The 21,829-nt window shown below is 43.8% G+C and overlaps 2 protein-coding genes across 2 annotated transcripts in view; one reads left to right on the top strand and one right to left on the bottom strand.

Moving 5' to 3' along the window:
- Positions 1-1,619: 1,619 nt before the first annotated feature.
- On the bottom strand, positions 1,620-5,054 carry UBIAD1 (UbiA prenyltransferase domain containing 1). The gene is made up of 2 exons (XM_058818681.1): positions 4,514-5,054; positions 1,620-3,235 (listed from the first exon to the last, which is right to left on the bottom strand). Exons 1-2 carry the CDS (start codon positions 5,028-5,030, stop codon positions 2,748-2,750), a joined length of 1,005 nt encoding a protein of 334 aa, XP_058674664.1. The 5' UTR covers positions 5,031-5,054; the 3' UTR covers positions 1,620-2,747.
- A 1,318-nt stretch (positions 5,055-6,372) lies between these two features.
- MTOR (mechanistic target of rapamycin kinase) overlaps positions 6,373-21,829 on the top strand; it is a 73,018-nt gene continuing 57,561 nt past the window's right edge. The window contains exons 1-21 of the mRNA XM_058818885.1: positions 6,373-6,420; positions 7,434-7,597; positions 7,941-8,049; positions 9,306-9,538; positions 9,874-10,074; positions 10,779-10,913; positions 11,710-11,985; positions 12,308-12,416; positions 13,201-13,387; positions 13,570-13,698; positions 14,502-14,746; positions 15,488-15,703; positions 16,258-16,463; positions 16,970-17,092; positions 17,426-17,515; positions 17,603-17,695; positions 18,180-18,314; positions 18,646-18,775; positions 18,973-19,223; positions 20,068-20,109; positions 21,216-21,302. Of these exons, the coding sequence (XP_058674868.1) occupies positions 7,478-7,597; positions 7,941-8,049; positions 9,306-9,538; positions 9,874-10,074; positions 10,779-10,913; positions 11,710-11,985; positions 12,308-12,416; positions 13,201-13,387; positions 13,570-13,698; positions 14,502-14,746; positions 15,488-15,703; positions 16,258-16,463; positions 16,970-17,092; positions 17,426-17,515; positions 17,603-17,695; positions 18,180-18,314; positions 18,646-18,775; positions 18,973-19,223; positions 20,068-20,109; positions 21,216-21,302 (3,117 nt within the window). The 5' untranslated portion in view covers positions 6,373-6,420; positions 7,434-7,477. The remainder of the gene's footprint in view (positions 6,421-7,433; positions 7,598-7,940; positions 8,050-9,305; positions 9,539-9,873; positions 10,075-10,778; positions 10,914-11,709; positions 11,986-12,307; positions 12,417-13,200; positions 13,388-13,569; positions 13,699-14,501; positions 14,747-15,487; positions 15,704-16,257; positions 16,464-16,969; positions 17,093-17,425; positions 17,516-17,602; positions 17,696-18,179; positions 18,315-18,645; positions 18,776-18,972; positions 19,224-20,067; positions 20,110-21,215; positions 21,303-21,829) is intronic.

Here is a 21,829-nt window from a genome sequence, read left to right as displayed (position 1 = left end):
ATGTCAGCTCAGCTACCCTGTAAGTTAGGCAAAAATTAGCTGTTTTCTGAGACACAGAGAAGTTAAATGACTTCATCAAAACCATGGTGAAGAATGTGTTAGTTATTACTAATATCCTCAAGAACCTGGAATGATACTGTTTTCAAAGAGAGGGAATTGGAGGCAACCAGCATCTGCTAGTAAGAAATTACCAAATTTTCATCTCAGTTTTACTATTAAATACTTTTAATTCCCCCTACCTCAGAAAGTGTTCCACACATATATTTCTGTAATAATGAGCTGTTTCATCTTAGTAACAAAAAGCACTGGTCCTTTCTAGCCCTAAGTAGAAAGTATCCTACTAGTCAAGATAGGCAGTCAAGATACAGTAAGAGTTACATACTCCAATGATCTTCCCATTATTACAATTACAGTTATCAAAGACACAAGCCAAGTTACTTTAAGGAATTTAGTTGGAGTGCTCTAGTTCTTGTAAAAGAAGTAAAGATAACTAACCATTCTTTGAAATGGAAAGCTATTAAAAACCAAGCTATCCTAAAATGAAGCACACAGCTGCCACAAAGGGCAGGATTAACCCAATAAACTTGAATATCCCCAATTGCAAGGTTAACAGATTTGTCAGCTCAGCCCTTACTTATCCCTACAAAAGCTATTGGTTTGCAGAAATGTGAAATGGATATTGGAGCTTGGTTCTTCTTCATTCTGTAGGTCCACAAAGAAGCAACAGTAGAAACTGTTGTGTATACCTGCATTGAATAGTTTCCAAACCTTCTGGATATCTCCCTCCATCTGAGCTGAACTCTTGCATTTTCTCCTTGTGTTTTTAATCCTAACAAGTATTTTGCTGTAGCAAGCAGCTGCTGAAGTGCATCTCTTCTTGTCCAGTGCCTAGCCAGATTAGAGAGATCATCTGCTCATTTTAATAAATAAAAGATGAAAGTGTGGCTCATTAAATAGGCCTGCAAAGACTCCTCCCCATTAACTACAGCTCAGGTATAACTGCTGGGTAACACTGGATAACATGAAGCCATAAAATGAATCTCTAAATAGCTGTGCCATGTAATCTGGTACCATCAACTCAGCTTTAGTGCTGCCAGTACAACCCACTGATGGCACACTTGGCTCTTTCAGATTTACTCCATGAGGACATAACTCACCTGTGACAGATCCATGTGAGTTTATTGCTACTTTATTGCTCCTGTGTAAAATGGTTCACACAGTTGTTCAAAAGCAAGGCCGTGGCTGGCACCAGGAGCTCTAGTTCAACACCTGTGTCAATCCCTCTGAGCTTATCACAGCTCCTGCAAAGAAGCTTTTCAGGAAAATCTGTGCACAGGTACTAAATAACTCAGAAGAGAATTCAGTTGCCACTAAGTAATGTGTTGTGGATCAAATCCAGCTTTGCACTGGAAGGCACATATTTCTTTCCCCATTGTGTTTGGCATGTTTTTCACACAGCTGCTGAAACAATCAGCTCTCCAAAGGGCCACATGAACAGCAAGTGGCAAGATCTGCAGGAGAAAACAGAGCAATGCTGTAAGGTATAGAGTGGGGAACTTCCCTTCAGAGATCTCTTAACTGTGATTCAGTGACACAAACTCTGGACTCCATTAGGAAAATCTTGTTAACAAAATTGGTTTATTCCAGTTTCCAGTCCTAATTTTTATGCAGAGCCAATGCAATAATCCAGATTTGTTTTATCTAACAATATATCTTTCTTCTTTGGTGAACCGGGCTTCTTATAACAAGACTATGAATAATACTCTAAATAAACAGAGAAAAACAAACTGGGAAAAAAAAAAAGCTATTTTAACATCAGGAATTTTTTTCCACCTATGTATCCATTAATCCATAGCTACTCAGAGAAATTTGGCACTCTGTCAGCTCCTCCTAACTCAAAACTTGCCATTACAGAAAGTAAATTCTAAGCAAATACAAAAATGGAAACCATTTGGTTTTGTACCCATTAAGGGCTTTCCAGTTGCATGGTTTGCATTTACAGCTTCAGCTTTTGTAGCAGAATACAGATTTACTGGTTTTGGCCTAAAGTTTGTGCAGTGGGCTATTTGTGCTCCATTTTAGCACTACAACCCACAGAGATTTATAACTCTGACATTTCTAGACTGTATGGGACAAGCAGAAGCAATAGTTCATGAATCAATATCTAGTGCATTTCAGGGGGCTTGGAAATAAAAGCTCAAAATTTGGCTAGGAAAAGCAAAACAAAACTTAAAACATACTACAGATAAGGATGAAATACACTTACAAGAGAGTGAATTAATGGCACCTACATTGTGATACTAAACATTTGGCAGTGTTTTCTGATTCCCATATGGGACCCACTGGGCTCCTTCACCACTATAAAAATAAAAGTTATAAGAGGAATCATTGTGCTTGTGAAGTGAATGGGGAGTGTGATTTGAGGGTCTATCTCTCATTGAACTGACAGTGACAAAGTTAGGCAGCAAAAGGATGAGGTTCTTTAAACATTTCCTCGACTTTATGTCACCTTGTTCCTCAAAGCAAAACCACACAGTTCTCCCCTTCTACAGAACTGATAAATCACTTTTTTGACAGTATAAGCTGTGTTGTATAAGCTATCCGAGACCAGAAATCATAACATTCACTACCAACAGTGCAAGGTGGTCTTTCCATTCTTCTCACAGTGCATAATGAGCCATTTATTCATAACATCCATGTTAATTGGCATGAAGAGTGAATTATGAAGCTTCACCCTACAGCTCTTTTCACAGTTTGGGCAGAGCACCAGCTGGTGCCAATGTAATGCCAAAAACATAGAAAAGGCCCAGCAGCAGATTGAGTTTGGCTGTCCTCTGAGGAATTTTGTTGAAGTTCTGGCTGCGGAACTGTCTCTCCAGTGAGAATGCCATGGGGATGGTGAGCAGGGGCAGCGCCATGCTGATGGTGTAACGTGTGGCCAGCACACAGAAAATCAGGTAGGGCAGGAAGAGCAGCACAGTGTAGAGCATGTAGGAGAAGGTGGGGCCGATGAGGATGGCCAAGGTGACAATCCCAGCCTGCCGGTCTGACTCCATGTCCCGGGTGTTGTTGCTGTGCAGGATGGCCTCGGTGCTGAGGGCCAGGGGGACAGCGTAGAGCAGGGGGGTCAGGGACAGGTAACCCACCTGCACTGCGTGGGCAAACTCCACAGCCAGGGGCCCAAAGGTGATCAGAATCACCACATCGCCAAGGGCAACGTACTTAAATCCAATTCCTGTGGCAAGACAAGAATAAAATCAAGCATTGTTGAATAATTCAAATGACAGAAGAGAATGGAGACATAACAGTTCAGCCTTTCCCACAGGAATACTACAAAACAACCAAAACACATGTAGCTATGGACAAGAAACATGTTATTTCTAAGATAAGAATTTCTCCAGACAAACAATGTAACAAAAACTGAGGGCCACTGTGGCATTCACATTGTCTGAAAAAAAATCCATTTGCCCAGGATTTTTCTCCTGGGAAGCTGAGAATCCTCAATCCTTATTTCATTTGCTTCTCCAGTGTGGAATGTGTTTGGAGATTGTTTACCCACAGGTGATTGTTTCATTGGATTTTGGTGTGAGTTGTTTTGACTCTTTGGCCCATTACAGCCAAGCTATGTCAGGACTCTGGAAAGAGTCACAAGTTTTCATTATTATCTTTTTAGCATTCAGTAAGTATCCTTAGTTAGGAAGAACCTTAAAGTATCCTTTCTGTATTCTTAAGTATAATATAGTATTATAAAGTAATAAATTAGCCTTCTGAGAACATGGAGTCAGATCCATCATTCCTGTCTTCATCTGGGTTTCCCAGCAAATAAAATAGGCCAGGTTTCAATACCCACCTAGAAATACCTGTCTCTGCAGAAACCTTTAGAAATAAGGTACTTTTTAGTGTGATCATGCACACTAGAACCTGATCCTGAAGAAATACAGAAAATGCTCAGAATGAAGTGCAAAACTGGCAAGATGCTTTCAGGGAAATGCACATAACTGAAAGTCTGACAGTTAGAAACTGAGTTGCTTTTCCTTCTCCTACTAATGATGTTTGTATCTATCCAACACAGGATGGCACTGAAATATCCTTGTCTTATTAAGAAAAATCCCAAACTGTACTATAAAGCATTCACAGTGAAGCTCCATCTAAAGAATAACAAAGCAAAGTAACATTCCCACCAAAGGAAAGAAAATGTGCCATTAGCTACACTGCTAAAGGACATGAGATAAACTTCACAAAAAGATTCAGCAACAGTTCTGATAAGCATCTAAATCCATATATCTAAACAATAATGCCTCAACACCACGATGCAACTGAAGATCTTGGTATAACTCTTCCCACAACATTCAATTGTAAAGAATACAAGTTTACATACCAGCACTTCAGGAAATACCACAAATATTTTATTCCATTAGACAGATCACGTGTGTCTTCTAGAAACATCTTGACCATTCAGCTGATTCTATCACTTCTACATTCAGATTCACAAGAAGCAGGGTGCAGCACTCACCTCCGGTATAAAGGAAGGAGCTGGAAAGTCCTCCAAAGTAAATCAGGGCCAGGTGCTCCAGCTTGAGCGTCGAGACCGCGTAGAGCCCAGCAGCGCAGACACAGCCCACGGTGTAGAGAAAGACTCCAAACCGCACTACATCCTGCGGCTCCAAAATCTGGTCCACCAACGTCCTGTCATCACTCTTCTTGTGATCGATGCCTTTGGAGAAGTCATAGTAGGTATTGACCAGGTTACCGGCCCCGTGCACGGCCAGCACGGTCACGGCGCTGCCCAGCAGCAGCCCCGGGTCCAGCGCTCCCTCAGCCCGGTACGCCAGGGCGCTGCCCAGCGCCACAGGGGTGAGCGAGGCGCTGAAGCTCCACGGCCGGAGCGCCAGCACATAGGCCGCGCACTTGTGTCTCCAGCTGCCGCCGGCGGCCCCGTCCGCGCCCGCCAAGGCCGCGCCGCCGCTCTCGCTCCCGCGGGGGCTCTCGGCGCTGATACTGATCTTCTGCACCAGCTCTGCCGGTCCCATGCTCGCCCCGCCGTCTCGCAGCAGCAGCACCTGGAAGGGGAAGGGCCGCGCGTTAGCGGGGCCCGGGGGGAGCTGGGGGCGCCGCCGCTATGGCGGCCTGAGGGAGACGCCAGGGCGCCGCCATTACCCGCCCTGCGAGACCGCCAGCCTGCCCGGCCCCGCCACCCCCGCGGCCGTGTGCGAAGAGTTCCGCACCTGCCGGCACCGCCCCGGCGGACAAATTAAAAGGAAAACGAAGCGGCGCACGGCGTCATGCGCGGCGGCGACGGGCTCACCCCGCAGCACGCGGCAGCACCACGATTCATGTCAGAGCCGCCACGGAGCGCCCGAAATCTGGCGCAGACACAGCCGTGTCAGCCATGGCCGCTGTCATGGGCACGGCCGGACACATTTCAGCGGAGCACACCGGGCACGGCGGCGCCTTGCTGCCTGTGCGCATGCGCAGGGCTTACACCGTAGCATGGCTTCTGCCGGGAAGGAACTTAAAGCCTTCAAGCTCCTCTCGTGTCACCCCTGTCATGTCAGGAACACCTTCCGCTGGCCCAGGCTGCTCCCACATGGCCTTGGACACTTCCGTGGATAGGGCAGCCACAGCTTCTCTGGGCAGCTTATGCCAGGATCTCCCCAAACATTTTCCTACATTTCCTCTCTTCTAGTCTGAACCCATTCCCCCTTGTTCCTGGTTAAGAGTCCCTCCTTGTATGTCCCTCCAGAGGCTGCTCTGAGATCTCCACACAACCGTGTCTTCTTTCACAACAGCACCACACAGCTCGGTGTCACTTGCTGAGAGTGCCTCAATCCCACTGTCGCCGACAAAGTTGATGAATACTGTCAGCCCCAGTACCACCCCCGAGGGACACTGCTTGTCCCTGGTCTCGATGCGGACAATGCGCCGCTGACCGCAACTCTTTACGTGCGGCTATCCAGCCAGTTCTTTATCCAACGAATAGTCTATCCATCAAATCCATGTCTCTCCGGTTTAGAGACCAGGATGTCACGCGGAACAGTGCCCAGCTCAAGCAAAGCCGCTTGTTCTACCCTATACCCATGCTGCAGCCCGGCCATAGCCGGCACCTCACGGAAGGGCGGAAGCCGGCATCGGGAGGGTGGGCCTACTGAGTAAACCCAGCCATTCTATTGGTCAGATGCGCTGCCACTCAGTCACTACTGCCTTGATGATTGGTCAAAACCCGACTGTCCTTGCTGTTCCTTGGGGAAGGGGCGGAGCTTCCAGGTCTTCTTCCCCCTTTCCCTTTTCCTATTGGTCAGATGTGATGCCGATCACTGCATTCCCGAGATCCCATTGGCCAGCCGCGGCTCGCCGGCGCTGCAGGCGCGGCGGCGGGGCAGGCAGGGGGCCCGGGGCCCGGAGTAGGGGAGGCGGCGGCGGGTGAGTGAGGGCGGCGGTGCCTCTCATCATCATCATCGGCTCCCCTTCCCCTCACCTCCCGCTCCCCGCCCTGCCCGAGCTCCCGGCCGCGCGGCCGTGCCCGCCTCGCCCCGCCTCACCCCTCCCTCACGCTCGGCCTGCGGGGCTCCCCCCGCACTCGGGCCTGCCGCGTCCCGCCCGCTGCGCTCTGTGGCCCTGAGGGACTCCCAGGAACTGCCCCCGGGCTGGGTTGATGGGCGGCAGCGATCCCCCAGCTGCTCTTTGATCCGGGGAGCCTCTGCTGGGCTCCTGCCAGCCGCCAGCTCGCCCATGGTCCCGCTGGACAGCTGTGAATCCGCTTGTGGAATATTTGGGGAGAAACAGTTGAAGTTCTGGTGTTAGTGCTTGCTTTGGTCTTATATAATCTGAACATCGGGGAGTGGGGGGGAGCGTCAAGCGTCTGAAATGTTTTTGATATAAAGAAAAGCTGCTGAGAAAGTTTGTTTATGTGTCGTGCTAGGAACCCCCGTGTTGCAATGATTGGTGTTGCTATAACTGGACTTCCCATCTCTAAATATCTGCTGGAGGATGTAACACTTGCCAGTGCTGAGCTTTTCTTGTGTTGGTGTCACACTGAGGTTTCTGAGAAGAAACTTGGATGGAAGTGTTCAGGGAGGGCATATGATAGTGATATAATCCTGGGAATGGTTGTGCTTACTTATTATAGGTGATTACAAACCCTAATTTCACCCTGCTGGTTTTCAACTGTTGCATTACCCTTGACTTAGGATTAGATCACTTACTGTGATGTATTTTGGTATTTGAGGAGCTAGAGGGAGGGCTGGGAGTTGTGATATGGAATGATACACTTTTATCATGGAGCGTAATGCCTAAGGAATACAGTCATTACTTTTAATTTTATAGTTACCAACACAGCATCTTTACGGGTATTTTGAGAACTGTCAGGAGGGACAGCCTTAAGAAAGAAGCTCAGAGATTTCAACTCAAGCAGTAAGAAATGTGTCTCTCTGAAGAATTTACAGGACTTGATGCCCCTGAGCCCCAGCACAGTGCCACCATGTCGGGTACTGTGTCCATCCTCCAACAATTTGCCAATGGCTTGAAGAGTCGCAGCGAGGAGACAAGGGCCAAAGCTGCCAAGGACCTGCAGCATTATGTCACCATGGAGCTGCGTGAGGTGGGTGCTGCAAGTGGAATTATTTGTCCTTCTGGAGAGGAATGGGGTGGCTACCTTGGAAATGGAGATTTTTGGAATGAGGAGATGGGGTACACAGAGAGTTTATCTCTGCCCCCTGGCATGGAGGAGAGGTGAGCAAGTTGGTGACACAAAAGGTGTACCAGAATAAGTAAACTTGCTGCATATAGCTCACAAATAAGAGAAATTATTTTGAGCTTGTAATGTATTTTGATTTAATTTCTTTCTCTTTAAGTGGCATAAGAAGCATTGTCTTTATGGAGGTTTTGGAGCAGAGGGGAGAGAGAGAATGCTGAAAGCTGATTTGAACTTTTTGCTTTTACAGATGAGTCAGGAAGAATCCACCAGGTTTTATGATCAGCTGAACCATCACATATTTGAGCTGGTCTCCAGCTCTGATGCAAATGAAAGGAAGGGTGGCATTCTGGCTATAGGTAAGTGAAAGTGCATAATGCTTCTGCTGAGTTTTCTCTTCATGCAGCTAACTTTAAGGAAAGATTTTCAAAAGGAATGAGCTTTTGTGGTTGGGGCCTGATGTCTGACAGCTCAGGATACTGGGTGTGTTCTGGTTGCTGGCTCTGAAAATCTGTGTGAAGTGTCAGCATGGGAGCTACTGAGAGTGGCTGAGAACCTGGTACTTAATGGGCCCTGAGCTCTTCTGGGAGTTGAGCATCAATTGTGAATGCTGAGCACATGAAAATTCTGTTCTGGAGCTCAGCTGAGAGCACCTTGTGCTGCCCCTTTATATGTTTCATGGTAGGCTGACTTTCTCAACTCTCTTCCATCTGGAGAGATTCTTGTTATTTAAATTTCCCTGTCAACTTCCATCCCCAAGAGGGGCTCACAGAGCTTCTGCTTTGATTCTGATCAGCCTCTCCATTAGTGGCTCTGGCTGTGTGCTCTGAGATTTCACAGCTGCCTGAATCCCCACTCTTGGGGAAGTCAGCTTGCAGAAATACTTTGGAAGCAGCCTGTATTGTAGCAGTTACTTTTTAAATAGCCAAGGAGATGTTTATGGTTTAGGCCCTAGACAGAATCATCCAGTCCCAATGTGTTTGAAGGCAGTGTAAATCCCTTAGAGGAATCTTTATTGATAACATCAGTTCTTAAGCTGACAGTATCACATTCAAGTTGTTTTGTGAATTTAGTGAAAGGTGCCAGTTTGGCAACCTTGGACACTTTATCTACAAAACAGATACAGCCCAGGCACTGGCAGTGAAAGCTTCTGCCATGCTGGTGTTTGATGAATTGCCTCCACCCTCTCCAGGAGAGACAGTCTCTGGGACTGAGGAACAGAGCATTTCCTTGGGTGTTCAGTCTTTGACTTTTCTTGTGAGGTGGACTAGCTACAGCAGTTGCATGCAGATGGATGTCTTTCTATTAGGAACAGTTCTGTGATCCCAGGGTGAATTAATTTTTCCTCTTCTAAAACTAAAAATTGTGAAATTTATGAGGCTACCAGGTGCATTTTTCCACTCACTTAAAAAGTTCCGGTTTTTACAAATGGTGGCCCTTTCCTGTGCTTGATTTTTTTTTTTTATTTTTTGTGTGGATTTGCAATTTAGGGGGGCTTAATGGGAGTCTTTAAGGAATACTAGCAGTCATCCAGGGATTACCCACTGTCTGCCTCAGTGACTCTTGGGAGAACTGCAGCACATGCAAACTGCAGCGTTGCTCCCTTTCTCTGCAGCGAGTCTTATCGGTGTTGAAGGAGGTAATGCCACCCGTATCGGCAGGTTTGCCAACTACCTGAGGAACCTCCTGCCATCCAATGACCCTGTTGTGATGGAGATGGCTTCCAAGGCTATTGGGAGGCTTGCAATGGCTGGTGACACCTTCACAGCTGAGTATGTGGAGTTTGAGGTGAAACGAGCTCTGGAGTGGCTGGGAGCTGACAGGAATGAAGGTCGTAGACATGCAGCTGTAAGTGATGCCTTTTTTGTTGTCATCAAATAGTTGGGGTTAGTGAACAGTGGTAGGAAACATGCACAGAAATCTGCAGAAAAGCCTTGGTCAGGGTGGGAATGGTTGCCAGTCCGTGTTTGAGAATCTGTAATGCCCTCATGGCAGACAGAGTGCTGCTTCATTGCTTCTCCATTAACCCAGTGATTAATGAAGAGCATGACACTGTTATGTCAGTGTGGGGATGGAAAAGCTCACAGACATCCACAGTCTAAACAAATGGTACTGCACTGTAAAAGTTATGAGGTTTGTGTGCTCATCTTTCAGATTGTTACTGTTTCCCTCCCCCCGTGCAGGTCCTTGTCCTGCGGGAGCTGGCCATCAGCGTGCCCACCTTCTTCTTCCAGCAAGTGCAGCCATTCTTTGACAATATCTTTGTGGCTGTGTGGGATCCCAAGCAGGCCATCCGAGAGGGAGCTGTCTCTGCCTTAAGAGCCTGCCTTATCCTCACCACACAACGGGAGCCAAAAGAGATGCAGAAACCCCAGTGGTACAGAGTAAGAAAATAACTTTGTGTTCAAGCAGCCCCTTGTTGAAATGCCAGTTTTCAGAAGAGCTGGCTAAGCTAAGAACGTGTCACCTTTATCAGTTAAAAAACTGCCTCTCCATGAAAGGGTTGAAAACATAATGGCTTCTAAAGTGAGTAGCTCCTTTAGCTTACTGCTGCAAAAATAAGCAAGATTTAACTCCTTCAAGATTACATTGTTCTATCTGCACCTCATCTTCAGCAGTTGAACTTGACCTAGTTTTATAGCCATGCAATTATCTAGTGTCATCTCTTACTAGTAGAGGGTTTTATTAGTGTAGATAAAACATAAGTGTGAAAGATAAGAATTCTTTTGGCTGAACCTTTGCTGCCATTGTCACATGAATTCAAGCTTGGTGATATCAAGTAAGTTTTAGGCAGTGCAGTCAGATGTTATGAATTTGGATTTCTTGTAATCAAATAAGTACTGCAGACAGTGATGAAGCTGATACCATGCTGTTTGATTAGTGCTGCTGAAAATGCTCTGCAGCAGAGTCCACAACTTTTGGGTAAATCAGAATTTTATTGTGTTATACTTCTTTTATTACTCAATTGAGGTTTGTGGCTACTCTTGGAAAATGCAGAATGTCACTAACTCTTGACTGGCAGTACTACTTCATTTCCACAGACTTGGTTTCTGCATTGTCACTGAGATTATTATTTTTTTCCCCCAAGCATACATATGAAGAGGCTGAGAAGGGCTTTGATGAGACTTTGGCCAAAGAGAAAGGAATGAATCGTGATGACCGAATCCACGGTGCCTTACTGATCCTCAATGAGCTAGTGAGAATCAGCAGTATGGAGGGAGAGGTGAGCAAAGGAGTGATTAGGGGCATTGATTGAGAGTGCATAGCAACTCTGCAGGCTGTGCAAATATCCCATAGTGTTGCAATGGGGTTGTTGGGTGGAAAAATCTGAACATGGAGTCGAGCATTAAGGTGTGTTAGAGAAATAAAAGGGACAAGTTTGGGCTGAGGAGTTAATAAGCTCCAATGGAAAGTCTATTAACTTGATTAAATACAATGAAAAATATTTTTTCTGTGGAATGAGGAGTCTCTTGCATGTTAGACACTCAAATACTTTTGCTGGATTTTACTCAGTTGATGTTTTACAGTCATTTGAATATTGATTATACAGGGTGCTATTCAGGAGATTTGGGTAATACTGTACTGAGAGTATGTGACAGTGTTCACAGGGGTCTGAGGTTGAGGGAAGAGACAGGGCTCTGACTCCATGTTTCAGATGGATTGATTTATTATTTTATTATATATATCATATTAAAACTATACTAAAAGAATAGAAGACAGGATTTCATCAGAAGGCTGGCTAAGAATAGAAAAGGAAATAATGATAACAAAGGTTTGTGTCTTGGACTCTCTGTCTGAGCCAGCTCACTGTGATTGGCCATTAATTAAAAACAACCAACATGGGCCAATCACAGATGCACCTGTTGCATTCCACAGCAGCAGATAATCATTGTTTACATTTTGTTCCTGAGACCTCTCAGCTTCTCAGGAGGAAAAACCCTAAGGAAAGGATTTTTCATAAAAGATGTCTGTGACAAGAGTATCTTAATTACTTTTTAATGTTTCTCTGCTTTGTGCAGCGCCTTAGAGAGGAGATGGAGGAGATCACTCAGCAGCAGCTTGTGCATGACAAGTACTGCAAAGACCTGATGGGCTTCAGTACCAAGCCTCGCCACATCACTCCCTTCACAAGCTTTCAGTCTCTTCAGCCCTCTCAGTCAAATGCTTTGGCTGGTCTCCTGGGGTACAGTGCTCACCAAGGAATTATGGGCTTTGCAACCTCACCTGTCCCAGTAAAATCTACGTTGGTGGAAAGTCGATGCTGCAGGGATCTGATGGAAGAGAAATTTGATCAAGTATGTATTTGTTCTTCAGCTTGTCTCCCAACATTCTCAACATCTGTTCTTGCAGAGGAATTGCACTCTGTGTTTTTACTTAGGCAATACCAGCTAGTATTGAACTGAACCTTCAAAACTCAATATTTACATGTACTGTGGTTTTGTAACTGCCTGTCTTGGGGGAAATTATTTATTTCCTTTGGAATCAGTCTTGATTATCCTTTTCTTTGAGGGACTCTGAAGCTGAATGTCAGTAGAATGCCTAAAAGCACACAGGTAATAAACATTTGTGTGTTACTGCCAATGGCCATCCCTTAAAGCCTAATCTATTTCCTTCCAGGTCTGCCAGTGGGTTCTCAAGTGCAGAACCAGCAAAAACTCTTTGATCCAGATGACAGTTCTCAATCTGCTCCCACGACTGGCCGCTTTCCGTCCCTCAGCATTCACAGGTGACAAGACAAATGCTTGGCTGTTAGAAATGTTGCTGAGTTTGGGCTGGAAGTTATCCAGATCTCTGGTCCAGATGAATTTGTGCAGCACACCAAATGTGGTGCTTGTCTGATGAGTGCATTCCTCTTGGGGAATGTTCTGCATAAGTGTGACTTGATAGCTGATGCCAAAACGTTGCTCTGATGAAGAAGTCTATTTTCAGAATTTGATGATCAATACCATAAGACATAAAAACCTCCTTTTTCTGTTTTCTCCTCAATATGTCAGACTTAGAGGAGAATTCTCTCATTTTCTGACTCAGTATATGCCAAATATTATTACAGTTCTCTTCCTTTTTCTCTGTTGCATGTGCTAGGAAATACCTGCCAGCTTTAAAGCAGTTTAGTTGATTTATGAAGCAAGTTTAGGAGAGTATCAGAGTTGGAGGCAAGTCACCAAGCTGGTCTTGGTTGGTTGTAACAATTTTTGCCTTAATTATTCCAAATTTACAATCAATCACTATGAAACCAAGATGCTTGGATCTTATATGTGTATAAAACCTGTTGCAGTGGGGATGTTTTATAGCTCTTTTATTCTGGTGATTTTTCTTTTTAAAAACAAAGCCTTCTGTAGTATGAAATATTTATTATATGGTGACATGTTTGCCACTGATCATATCAACAAATTTAATATTACTGTGTCTGTTTTCTAGTTTTACACTTGTAAAGATTTAGTTGGAAATGTTATGCAGCTGTATAAACCTAAATGAATTCTAATATCTGTATTGTTTTCTCTTGTGGGCAGCTGATCAGTATCTTCCAGACACCATGAATCATGTTCTCAGTTGTGTGAAGAAGGAGAAGGAGCGAACAGCAGCCTTCCAGGCCCTGGGTTTGCTTTCTGTGGCAGTGAGGTCTGAGTTTCAAGCTTACCTACCAAAAGTCCTTGAAATCATAAAAGCAGCTCTTCCCCCAAAGGACTTTGCCCACAAGTAAGTGTGTGGAAGTTGGAGGAAGAAATGGAAACACTTGCTCTTTATGTAATTTTTGTAATGTGAGATCAAATTCTTCAATTAAAATCAGAAGTGTTTCTGTAAGAATGATAACACAAAAGGAGGATGAGGAAGATGTTTGGAAAATAGCAGCTCCTTATAATTTTGTGGTCCTTTTCCAGGAGACAGAAGTCTGTGCAGGTTGATGCCACAGTCTTCACCTGCATTAGTATGCTGGCACGAGCCATGGGACCCAGTATCCAGCAGGACATCAAAGAGCTTTTGGAACCTATGCTGGCTGTGGGCCTGAGGTGAGCATAAATCTGGATTGCTGTTAGCTGCAGGATGGCACTGTCAGCCATACAGAGTGAGATCTTGAAAGTTTTCAGATTGATAAGGAAGATTATTGCTTTTAAGTTGACATAAGTGATCTTTCAGAAGACCACTATAGCTGTTTGAGAAGAATGGTATGTTTGAACTGTTCATGTGTCTGTTATTTAAGAGAATTCATATCTCAGTAAAGAAATCTTGTTGTAGAACAGCTAGTCCAAAAGTATTCTCCTTTATTTTCCACTATTCAAACTCATTTGGCAGCAACCTGTGAGATTTTTGTCAGCATCTGACAGCCAGCAGACTTGTGTCATATCAAACTGGCAAAGAAAGAGAGCTGAAGTGCTGAATATTTGCTCCTGGCTTCTTTCACCTTTGTAGCTGACAGTTCTTACTGGAGGAATTAATTAAGTTGTTATTATGGGAAGGTGTGGAGAAAGTTTTCAGGTAGCACAAGGCTGTTTAAATTATATTGTCATCTGGAAGTGAATTTGTTTGCTTTTTGGTTTAAAAAACAAAAGTGTAAGAAATCTTTTAGATTTTAACAGTTTTCCAGCACCACTGGCTGATGTAGTGCTGTGTGCAGCAGTCCTGGGACTTTGCTCACCCAGTTTCTACAGGAAGGTCACCTCATGCCTCAGCTCACACAAGGACCCTGTGCTCTGCTGGCAGGTGTTGCTCTCATATGCAATCTCTGATTGGCAAAGGCATAAATAAACAAAAAGATGAAATTTGCACATCATTGTTTCTTTTCTAATAATTTTTGCTTGCTTCTTGCCCTCAGCCCTGCTCTGACAGCCGTGCTGTACGACTTGAGCCGTCAGATCCCACAGCTGAAGAAGGATATCCAGGATGGGCTGCTGAAAATGCTCTCTCTTGTTCTGATGCACAAACCTCTGAGACATCCAGGCATGCCAAAGGGCCTTGCCCACCAGCTGGCCTCCCCCAGTCTCACCAACATCCCAGAGGCCAGTGATGTGGGGAGCATCACCCTTGCCCTGCGCACACTGGGGAGCTTTGAGTTTGAAGGTGAGATGTGTCACCAGCCGGGGGCTGTACAAATCACCAACAGGACAGGACTGCTAGGAACGTGCCTTGAGCTGTTTTGTTTTCCAGCATCAGTCTCATTCCATGGTTATGACAATGGGAAGAAGCCATCAGCTCACATCCCAGGCAGCAGACCAAGAACTTAATGTTACAACTCACTTTAAAAGTTTTTTTACCAATCACACAAAGCCAAAGCACATTGACAGTAGCTCCATCCAATCACTATAAGCACAGATACCTTTGGTTAAAACAATGCTTGCTTATTTTGAATACAATACCTGCTTGTAAGCCTTAAAACACAATGCACAGAGCTGCATTATTAAGCTTAAAACTTCCTAATATCTCACTAGATATACTTTTCTGCAGCTTAAGGAGTTATTCTAGACAAACATTAATACGTGGACTATTATTCTATTTGTTCTTACTTTTCTACTTCTTACATAATTTTTCTGCTGAGCAATCTTATGGCTACTACGTATCTCTAATCACAGTTCTGCTGTCTCTGAAGCCTGCCTTTTGCAGCTTTCCCAAAACCCCCTGATTTTGTGGTGAAATAAGGAAGCAGGGGGCAAAGGCATATGGGAAAGAAACAACTGGGGCATTGGAGTAGAGTACAAATATCAGAAAAATTCTGGGAGCATGTTCTTTAAACTCCTATTCTCTGGTGAAACTGATAACTGAGGTGTAAACCTGTGTTTTAACCACCCATCTTCCTCTTTCCAGGCCACTCCCTGACTCAGTTCGTTCGGCATTGCGCGGATCACTTCCTGAACAGCGAGCACAAGGAGATCCGCATGGAGGCCGCCCGCACCTGCTCCCGCCTGCTCACGCCCTCCATCCACCTCATCAGTGGCCATGCCCACGTGGTCAGTCAGACAGCAGTGCAGGTCGTGGCTGATGTCCTCAGCAAGCTGCTTGTGGTTGGAATAACTGACCCAGGTTAGTGGGGGATTCAGAGAAAAGGGCTCTCCTACCACGTGTTAATTTTATCATTAAAAGGTGAGCAGGTGGTGATGTTACAAATACAAATAGAATTTGAACATATTTGCCACTACACCTAATCTGTTACTCTTGGTAAATTAGAAAAGAAAGCCTCCCAGTTTCTTGGAATTAATAGAAAACTAGCAAAAAATGCTCCAGATGTGCCCTTGGTAATCCTTTGAACTAAGCAGAGCACTGAGACTCCTTTTGCTGCTGTTCTGAGTCACAGCCTTAAATTTTGCAGTTTGGGAAGAAATTGGTCCTTCTTGTTGAAACTTTTTACTTGATTTTTTTTGTTCTTTCAGTTGAACTTATCTCAGATTGCCACGTAGCATCCAAAAGTGGCACTTGCAGGGGCAAGAGATTGGCACTGTGCTGACTTGGGGCTTTGTGTGTGAAACACTGATGTAATGTCTTGCTCTAGGGAAGCTGTTGTGAAGAATTTTTGAGGAAAGGCAAAAAAAGTAACAGGAATTTAGTAAATTTAAAGAGAAATAAATGTGTTCTTGCAGACCCTGATATACGTTTCTGCGTCTTGGCTTCTCTGGATGAGCGGTTTGATGCTCACCTTGCCCAGGCTGAGAACCTGCAAGCTCTTTTTGTGGCCCTGAATGATCAAGTGTTTGAGATCCGAGAGCTGGCCATCTGCACTGTGGGGCGCCTGAGCAGCATGAACCCTGCCTTTGTCATGCCTTTCCTTAGAAAGATGTTAATCCAGGTGAGGAGGAGGAGGGATTCCTGCAGGGAAAACAGAGCCATTGATGTTGAGACTAAGGTGGTGTTAAAGAACTGGGCTATCTAGCTGTAAGTGCATGGAGAGTGAGGGGAATCAATCTCTTTTGGAAAGTAGTTATTGCCCAGCTTAGTGGGTTTCAGCAGATCTTTCTCATGATCATGGTTGGACTGTAGCTCTCTGGATGTATTAAAAGGGAAAGGAAGGGTAGCAGGTATTATTTCACCCTTAATTATCATGCCAGAGTGCTTTCCATCTCTGTTGAGGAAGAATGTTGTGTGGTGCTTCTGGGTGAATGCGTGGTACCTCTTTGTAAAGATTTTAAACAGATTTTAGAGCCATCACTTTTATGCTAATTAATTTTAGCTTAATTTACGGAGTGCAACGTAGAACAGCCTTTACAAGTCCTGAGTTGTGACAGAAAGAAATGCAAAGAATTTTTACCTGCCTTTATTTTTCTGGTTTGCTTGCTTGCATTGTCTCCTGTGCAGATTCTAACAGAGCTGGAGCACAGTGGGGTTGGCAGAATCAAAGAGCAGAGTGCCAGGATGTTGGGTCACCTGGTTTCCAACGCTCCACGCCTCATCCGTCCCTACATGGAGCCTATCCTGAAGGTAGAGTCTCTACATTTCCTGGTAACTTTGGAATGAACTGACAGCAAGTGGTTACATGACCCTCAGGAACTACAGTTCTTTTTGCTTCATCATAGCAGGAAAGAAAACAAATCTACATCTACAAATCTACATCTACAAGTGGTGTAGATGTTACTCACAGGAAAGCACAGTTTAGCCCAGTTTAATTCCAGATTTGCATAATGTTTATGACACCCAAGTTTCTTTTACTGTTGAAATTCTTACTGTGATTGTGGGGTCAGGTGTAAACAAAAGGAAAGATAATTTTGTGTACTCTTTAAACACATTCTGATTTCTCCCACTGTCATCCACCAGGCACTGATTGTGAAACTGAAAGATCCTGATCCAGATCCCAATCCAGGTGTGATTAACAATGTCCTGGCTACCATAGGGGAGCTTGCACAGGTAGGGATACACTTCAGATCTCTCTTTGCCATGCTTGTTAAGGTTTTGGGAATGCTAGATGAAGGATGAATTTTTATCTTTCAATAGGTCAGTGGGCTGGAGATGAGGAAGTGGGTGGATGAGCTCTTCATTATAATTATGGATATGCTGCAGGACTCCTCCCTGCTGGCTAAAAGACAAGTAAGTGTTTACAACTGTGCTAAACTTGACCATAAATGTGACCATAGCTGTAACAAAATATCCACACATCCCATCATAGCTGCTAAAATGAAACTTTAAATCACTCCAGTCTCTAGTGGAGTTATAGTCATGGTACACAGGTGAGTGTTTACAGTGCCTGTTGTGACATAATTCAGAGGAAAAACAAGAAGGAAAAGAAAGCTGTTTTTATTGGAAGGCTTGGACTCGCTGAATTGAATGTTTATTTGAATTTTACCTCTGAGTGAGAGCAATTGTGACAGCCTGAGACATTGTTGATTATTACTTTCTTTACTATTGCTTATAGAAAAATGTTCTTCATAGAGGCTTTCCAGCATAGACTGTGATTTGCAGTGTGATCCTTAAATGCTCAAAGAAACTTTACAGAAGTTGAATGACTGATGTATTAAAAGACATAATAAATTCCCTGCTCAAAACTAATCTTCTTTGGGCTTCATCTTTGCAGGTGGCTCTTTGGACACTGGGACAGCTTGTGGCCAGCACTGGTTATGTTGTAGAACCATACAGGAAATACCCAACTTTGCTGGAGGTGCTCCTGAACTTCCTGAAGACTGAGCAGAACCAGGGCACCCGCAGAGAGGTATGAACATGAAACTATCCCACTAACTTAGCAAAGCTCTTTGGGAAGAGAGAGGTGCCAAATAAATGTGCCTGCATAGATTTGAGGCAGGGAGGGAGAGAATGTTGTTGTGACTGAGCAAAATGCAATAAGCAGAAATAAGAGAGTGCATGTATTAAGTTAATGAAATGGCTTCCAGAAGCTGGATGGAAAGCACTGTTTTTTCCAGGCAGTCACTTTCATTCCAGATCTTGCCTCTTAAACCATCAGGATCTTTTTAAATATGGGGGTTTGAGTGTTGTCTTTGGCTTTAGTGATTAAGTTCTGGTGAATTGTCTTTGTGTCTTTTCAGGCTATTCGTGTGTTGGGGCTGCTGGGTGCTTTGGACCCTTACAAACACAAAGTGAACATTGGCATGATCGATCAATCACGAGATGCTTCAGCTGTTAGCCTCTCAGAGTCCAAATCCAGCCAGGATTCTTGTAAGCTAATCTCAATTTCTTTCAAATAGACAGCTTTATCATTTACAAACAGATCTTGACTGTTTTTTACCAGTTTGTCTTTTCTTCTTCTTAAAGAATTGTTAGTGTACATGTTTTCAACTTACACCTAGGTGTTCCTGAACCCATATTCAGGATATATTAAGGCCTAGCTCATGACACTGCCTTCTTTCTCCTAGCTGACTACAGCACCAGTGAGATGTTGGTGAACATGGGCAACCTCCCTCTGGATGAGTTCTACCCAGCTGTCTCTATGGTGGCACTGATGAGAATTTTCCGAGACCAATCCTTGTCCCAACACCACACCATGGTAGTCCAGGCCATCACCTTTATTTTCAAATCTCTTGGACTGAAGTGTGTGCAGTTCCTGCCCCAGGTCATGCCAACATTCCTGAACGTGATCCGGGTGTGTGACGGTGCCATCCGAGAGGTGAGTGTGCCAGGGACCTCTCCTGCCTGCTCCACTCTGTGAAAATAAAAATCCATTTCCTTGGAGAGACTCTGGCTGGCTTTGGGCATTGCTGTGCTGTGTGTTGATGCCAAGCACACTGCAGAAATGAGGTTCAGCTTTGCTTTTTCCCTTCTGTGAGCAATTACTGGAATGCCCAGTGCAAACAATTTCTCTGCTTTTTATTGAAATGGCTGCTTCTGAGCATAATCCTTGGAAGGCCAGTATTTGATTCTGTGTTTTCACCAAGCTGTTCTTGTTCAGAAAAACATCTGTGCAGCTTCCAGATCTTCCACTGATCTGTGTTAATACTCTGTGGCAAACAGTATTATTAAATAATAGGGGTAGATTCTTCAGATTTCTGGTGCAGTCATTTACTTTGGCTCATCTCTGAGAAGGAAAAATCAAATTGATACAGCCTGCTAACATTTAAAGCAACATGGGTGTTGCTTCCATAGCAGTGCTTTCTCTTCCTTCCCACTTAACTTACAGTTATAGAAGGAAATGAGAATTGTGTGAAGATGATGATGGGCTTAAGGCTCACCTAACCAGAGATGGCTGCTGTTTGCCAAGGCTCTTCTTCAGGCAGCCAAAAGCTCTGGGGTGTGAAGAGCAGTTTGCACTTGTTATTGCTGCTGTGTTTTATAGGTGCTCCCTTAGCAGAATCCCAGCTCTGCTATAGAACTGCTGTTTTCTCCCAGCCTGAACTGCTACTCAGATTGTGAGGAAAATATCTCATGTGTGGGTTGTCTGAAGTTCTAGACCTGACTGATCTAACTTGCTTGAAAGCTATGCACTTGTGCACACTCTGTTTAAAAATTTTCAGGTAAAAGAAGATGGTGAAAGTGTACTGGGGAGAAGAGCTGAGGTGGGTAAGCGTGACATAAAGCCTAAAAGAGGAAGGTCCTTGTCCTGTATGTAAGCATCCTCTCACTACACCAAAAGTTAGGCACAGTACAGGAGCTCAAAATTCATCTTTGAACATTATAAATGTATGTGTACTGTTCTCACTAAAGAAGCTGAGATTATTTCTTTAGTTCTCATGAAAGTGTTATCTCTTTTTATGAGCTCCATATTGTATTTTGTTACTCTAGTCTTCAAAAACTGCATGAAGAAATGAAATTTAGTAGACAATAACTTACATTTTCCTGGTTTTTGTAGAGACAAAATAGACTACATCAATTTTACATGGACAATTTAACCCACATGATTTCATACCAATTTAAAGAGTAAATTCATTGTCACAATTGGATGTTTAAAATTGTAGTGTGGTGGAAGGAATTGCAAAACTGTCATAGTGTATCCAAATAAAATTGTCTAAGTCAAAATTCTTCTTGGTGGTAAAGAATGAATGGTGTAACCAACCATCTTTTAAAAAAAATGCAGTTTTTCTGGCAAGGACCTAACTGAGTTCCCCAGTAACTTTTCACCAGTAGATCTTGTGGGGGATGTGAAAAATTACAGAAGGAGTATCTTAAAATGTGTGTCAGTTTGGTTTTCAGGCAGGGGGAAAAGTCTAGGGGCTAAATTTTTGGAAGCATCCTTCAAACATAAATTACAATACACTGTGATTGAGGTGCCTGTGCTTGCAAGTCTGTTCTGACACTGTAGATTTGCTGGGACTTTATAAACCCCTGTTTGTGTACTGGAGGGTCTGAGGCTTTGAGCTTGCAAAATTATTCTTTAATGCAAGCTGGGGGGAAACCCAACCAATAAACCCAAAATCACTTTTCTTCCCTGCTGCCCTCTTAAAAACCAACAACAATAAAAATTAACCCAAAACCTATAAAAACCCACAAAACCCAAACTGCTGAGCTGAAGCTGCCAAGAATTTAGCCCCAGATTTTGAGCAGATGGGAGCTGTGCATGCTATTTGTTTGATAAATGAGCTTGTAATTCCCTGTGAAACTCTTCACCCAGTGACTTTAATATTTGGATAAGCTACACTGATTATTACACATTTCTTCCTTCCAGTTCCTGTTCCAGCAGCTGGGAATGTTGGTGTCCTTTGTGAGAAGTCACATTCGGCCCTACATGGATGAAATTGTCACCCTGATGAGAGTGAGTGCAATCTTTATCCCAGTACTTTACTGTCACAGAAAGGTGCTCAGTCTTTTTCAAACAACTTATCAAAAGTATCAGCTACTTCAGAAGTTCATATGAAGTGCAGAGTTGTATATATTTGAAGTAATAATTGTATTTTGAAATACCATTTATTTGAAGTTACAATATACATTATTGGTGGTAACTGAAGTAAGTGTAGCTTCAAGTTCTGATAGTGGCTGAGTTCTTTTCATCACTTGGATTTTGTGCACTTACTACTTTCAGAAACACAGTTTTAGCAGGAGATACCTGGAGTTCATAAATAGGTGTCATTTCACATAATTTTCACTAAATATTTGCAAACTTGTGGAAGGATTAGGAAAAAATCAATTTTCCAGAGGTTGTTTTCAACCACTATAAATGTACTGGAAGTGCAGAGTGTTTTAAAAACAGAAAGTACAGTCCTTCCTTGCAATCTTGAATTTATCTACAGACTGTCTCCTACAGCTTGCTTTTCCTGTAATTGGAATTCAGGAAATTGGAAT

This window comes from Ammospiza caudacuta, chromosome 22, assembly GCF_027887145.1.
Source record: "Ammospiza caudacuta isolate bAmmCau1 chromosome 22, bAmmCau1.pri, whole genome shotgun sequence".
Lineage (NCBI taxonomy): Eukaryota > Metazoa > Chordata > Aves > Passeriformes > Passerellidae > Ammospiza > Ammospiza caudacuta.
This window is presented reverse-complemented; position numbering and strand designations above follow the sequence as displayed.

Coding starts and splice junctions, on each gene's coding strand:
- UBIAD1 (XM_058818681.1), bottom strand. CDS start 5,030: ATGGGACCGGCAGAGCTGGTGCAGAAGATCAGTATCAGCGCCGAGAGC. Junction 3,236..4,513: donor CTCCTTCCTTTATACCGGAG/GTGAGTGCTGCA, acceptor GTCTTGCCACAG/GAATTGGATTTAAGTACGTT.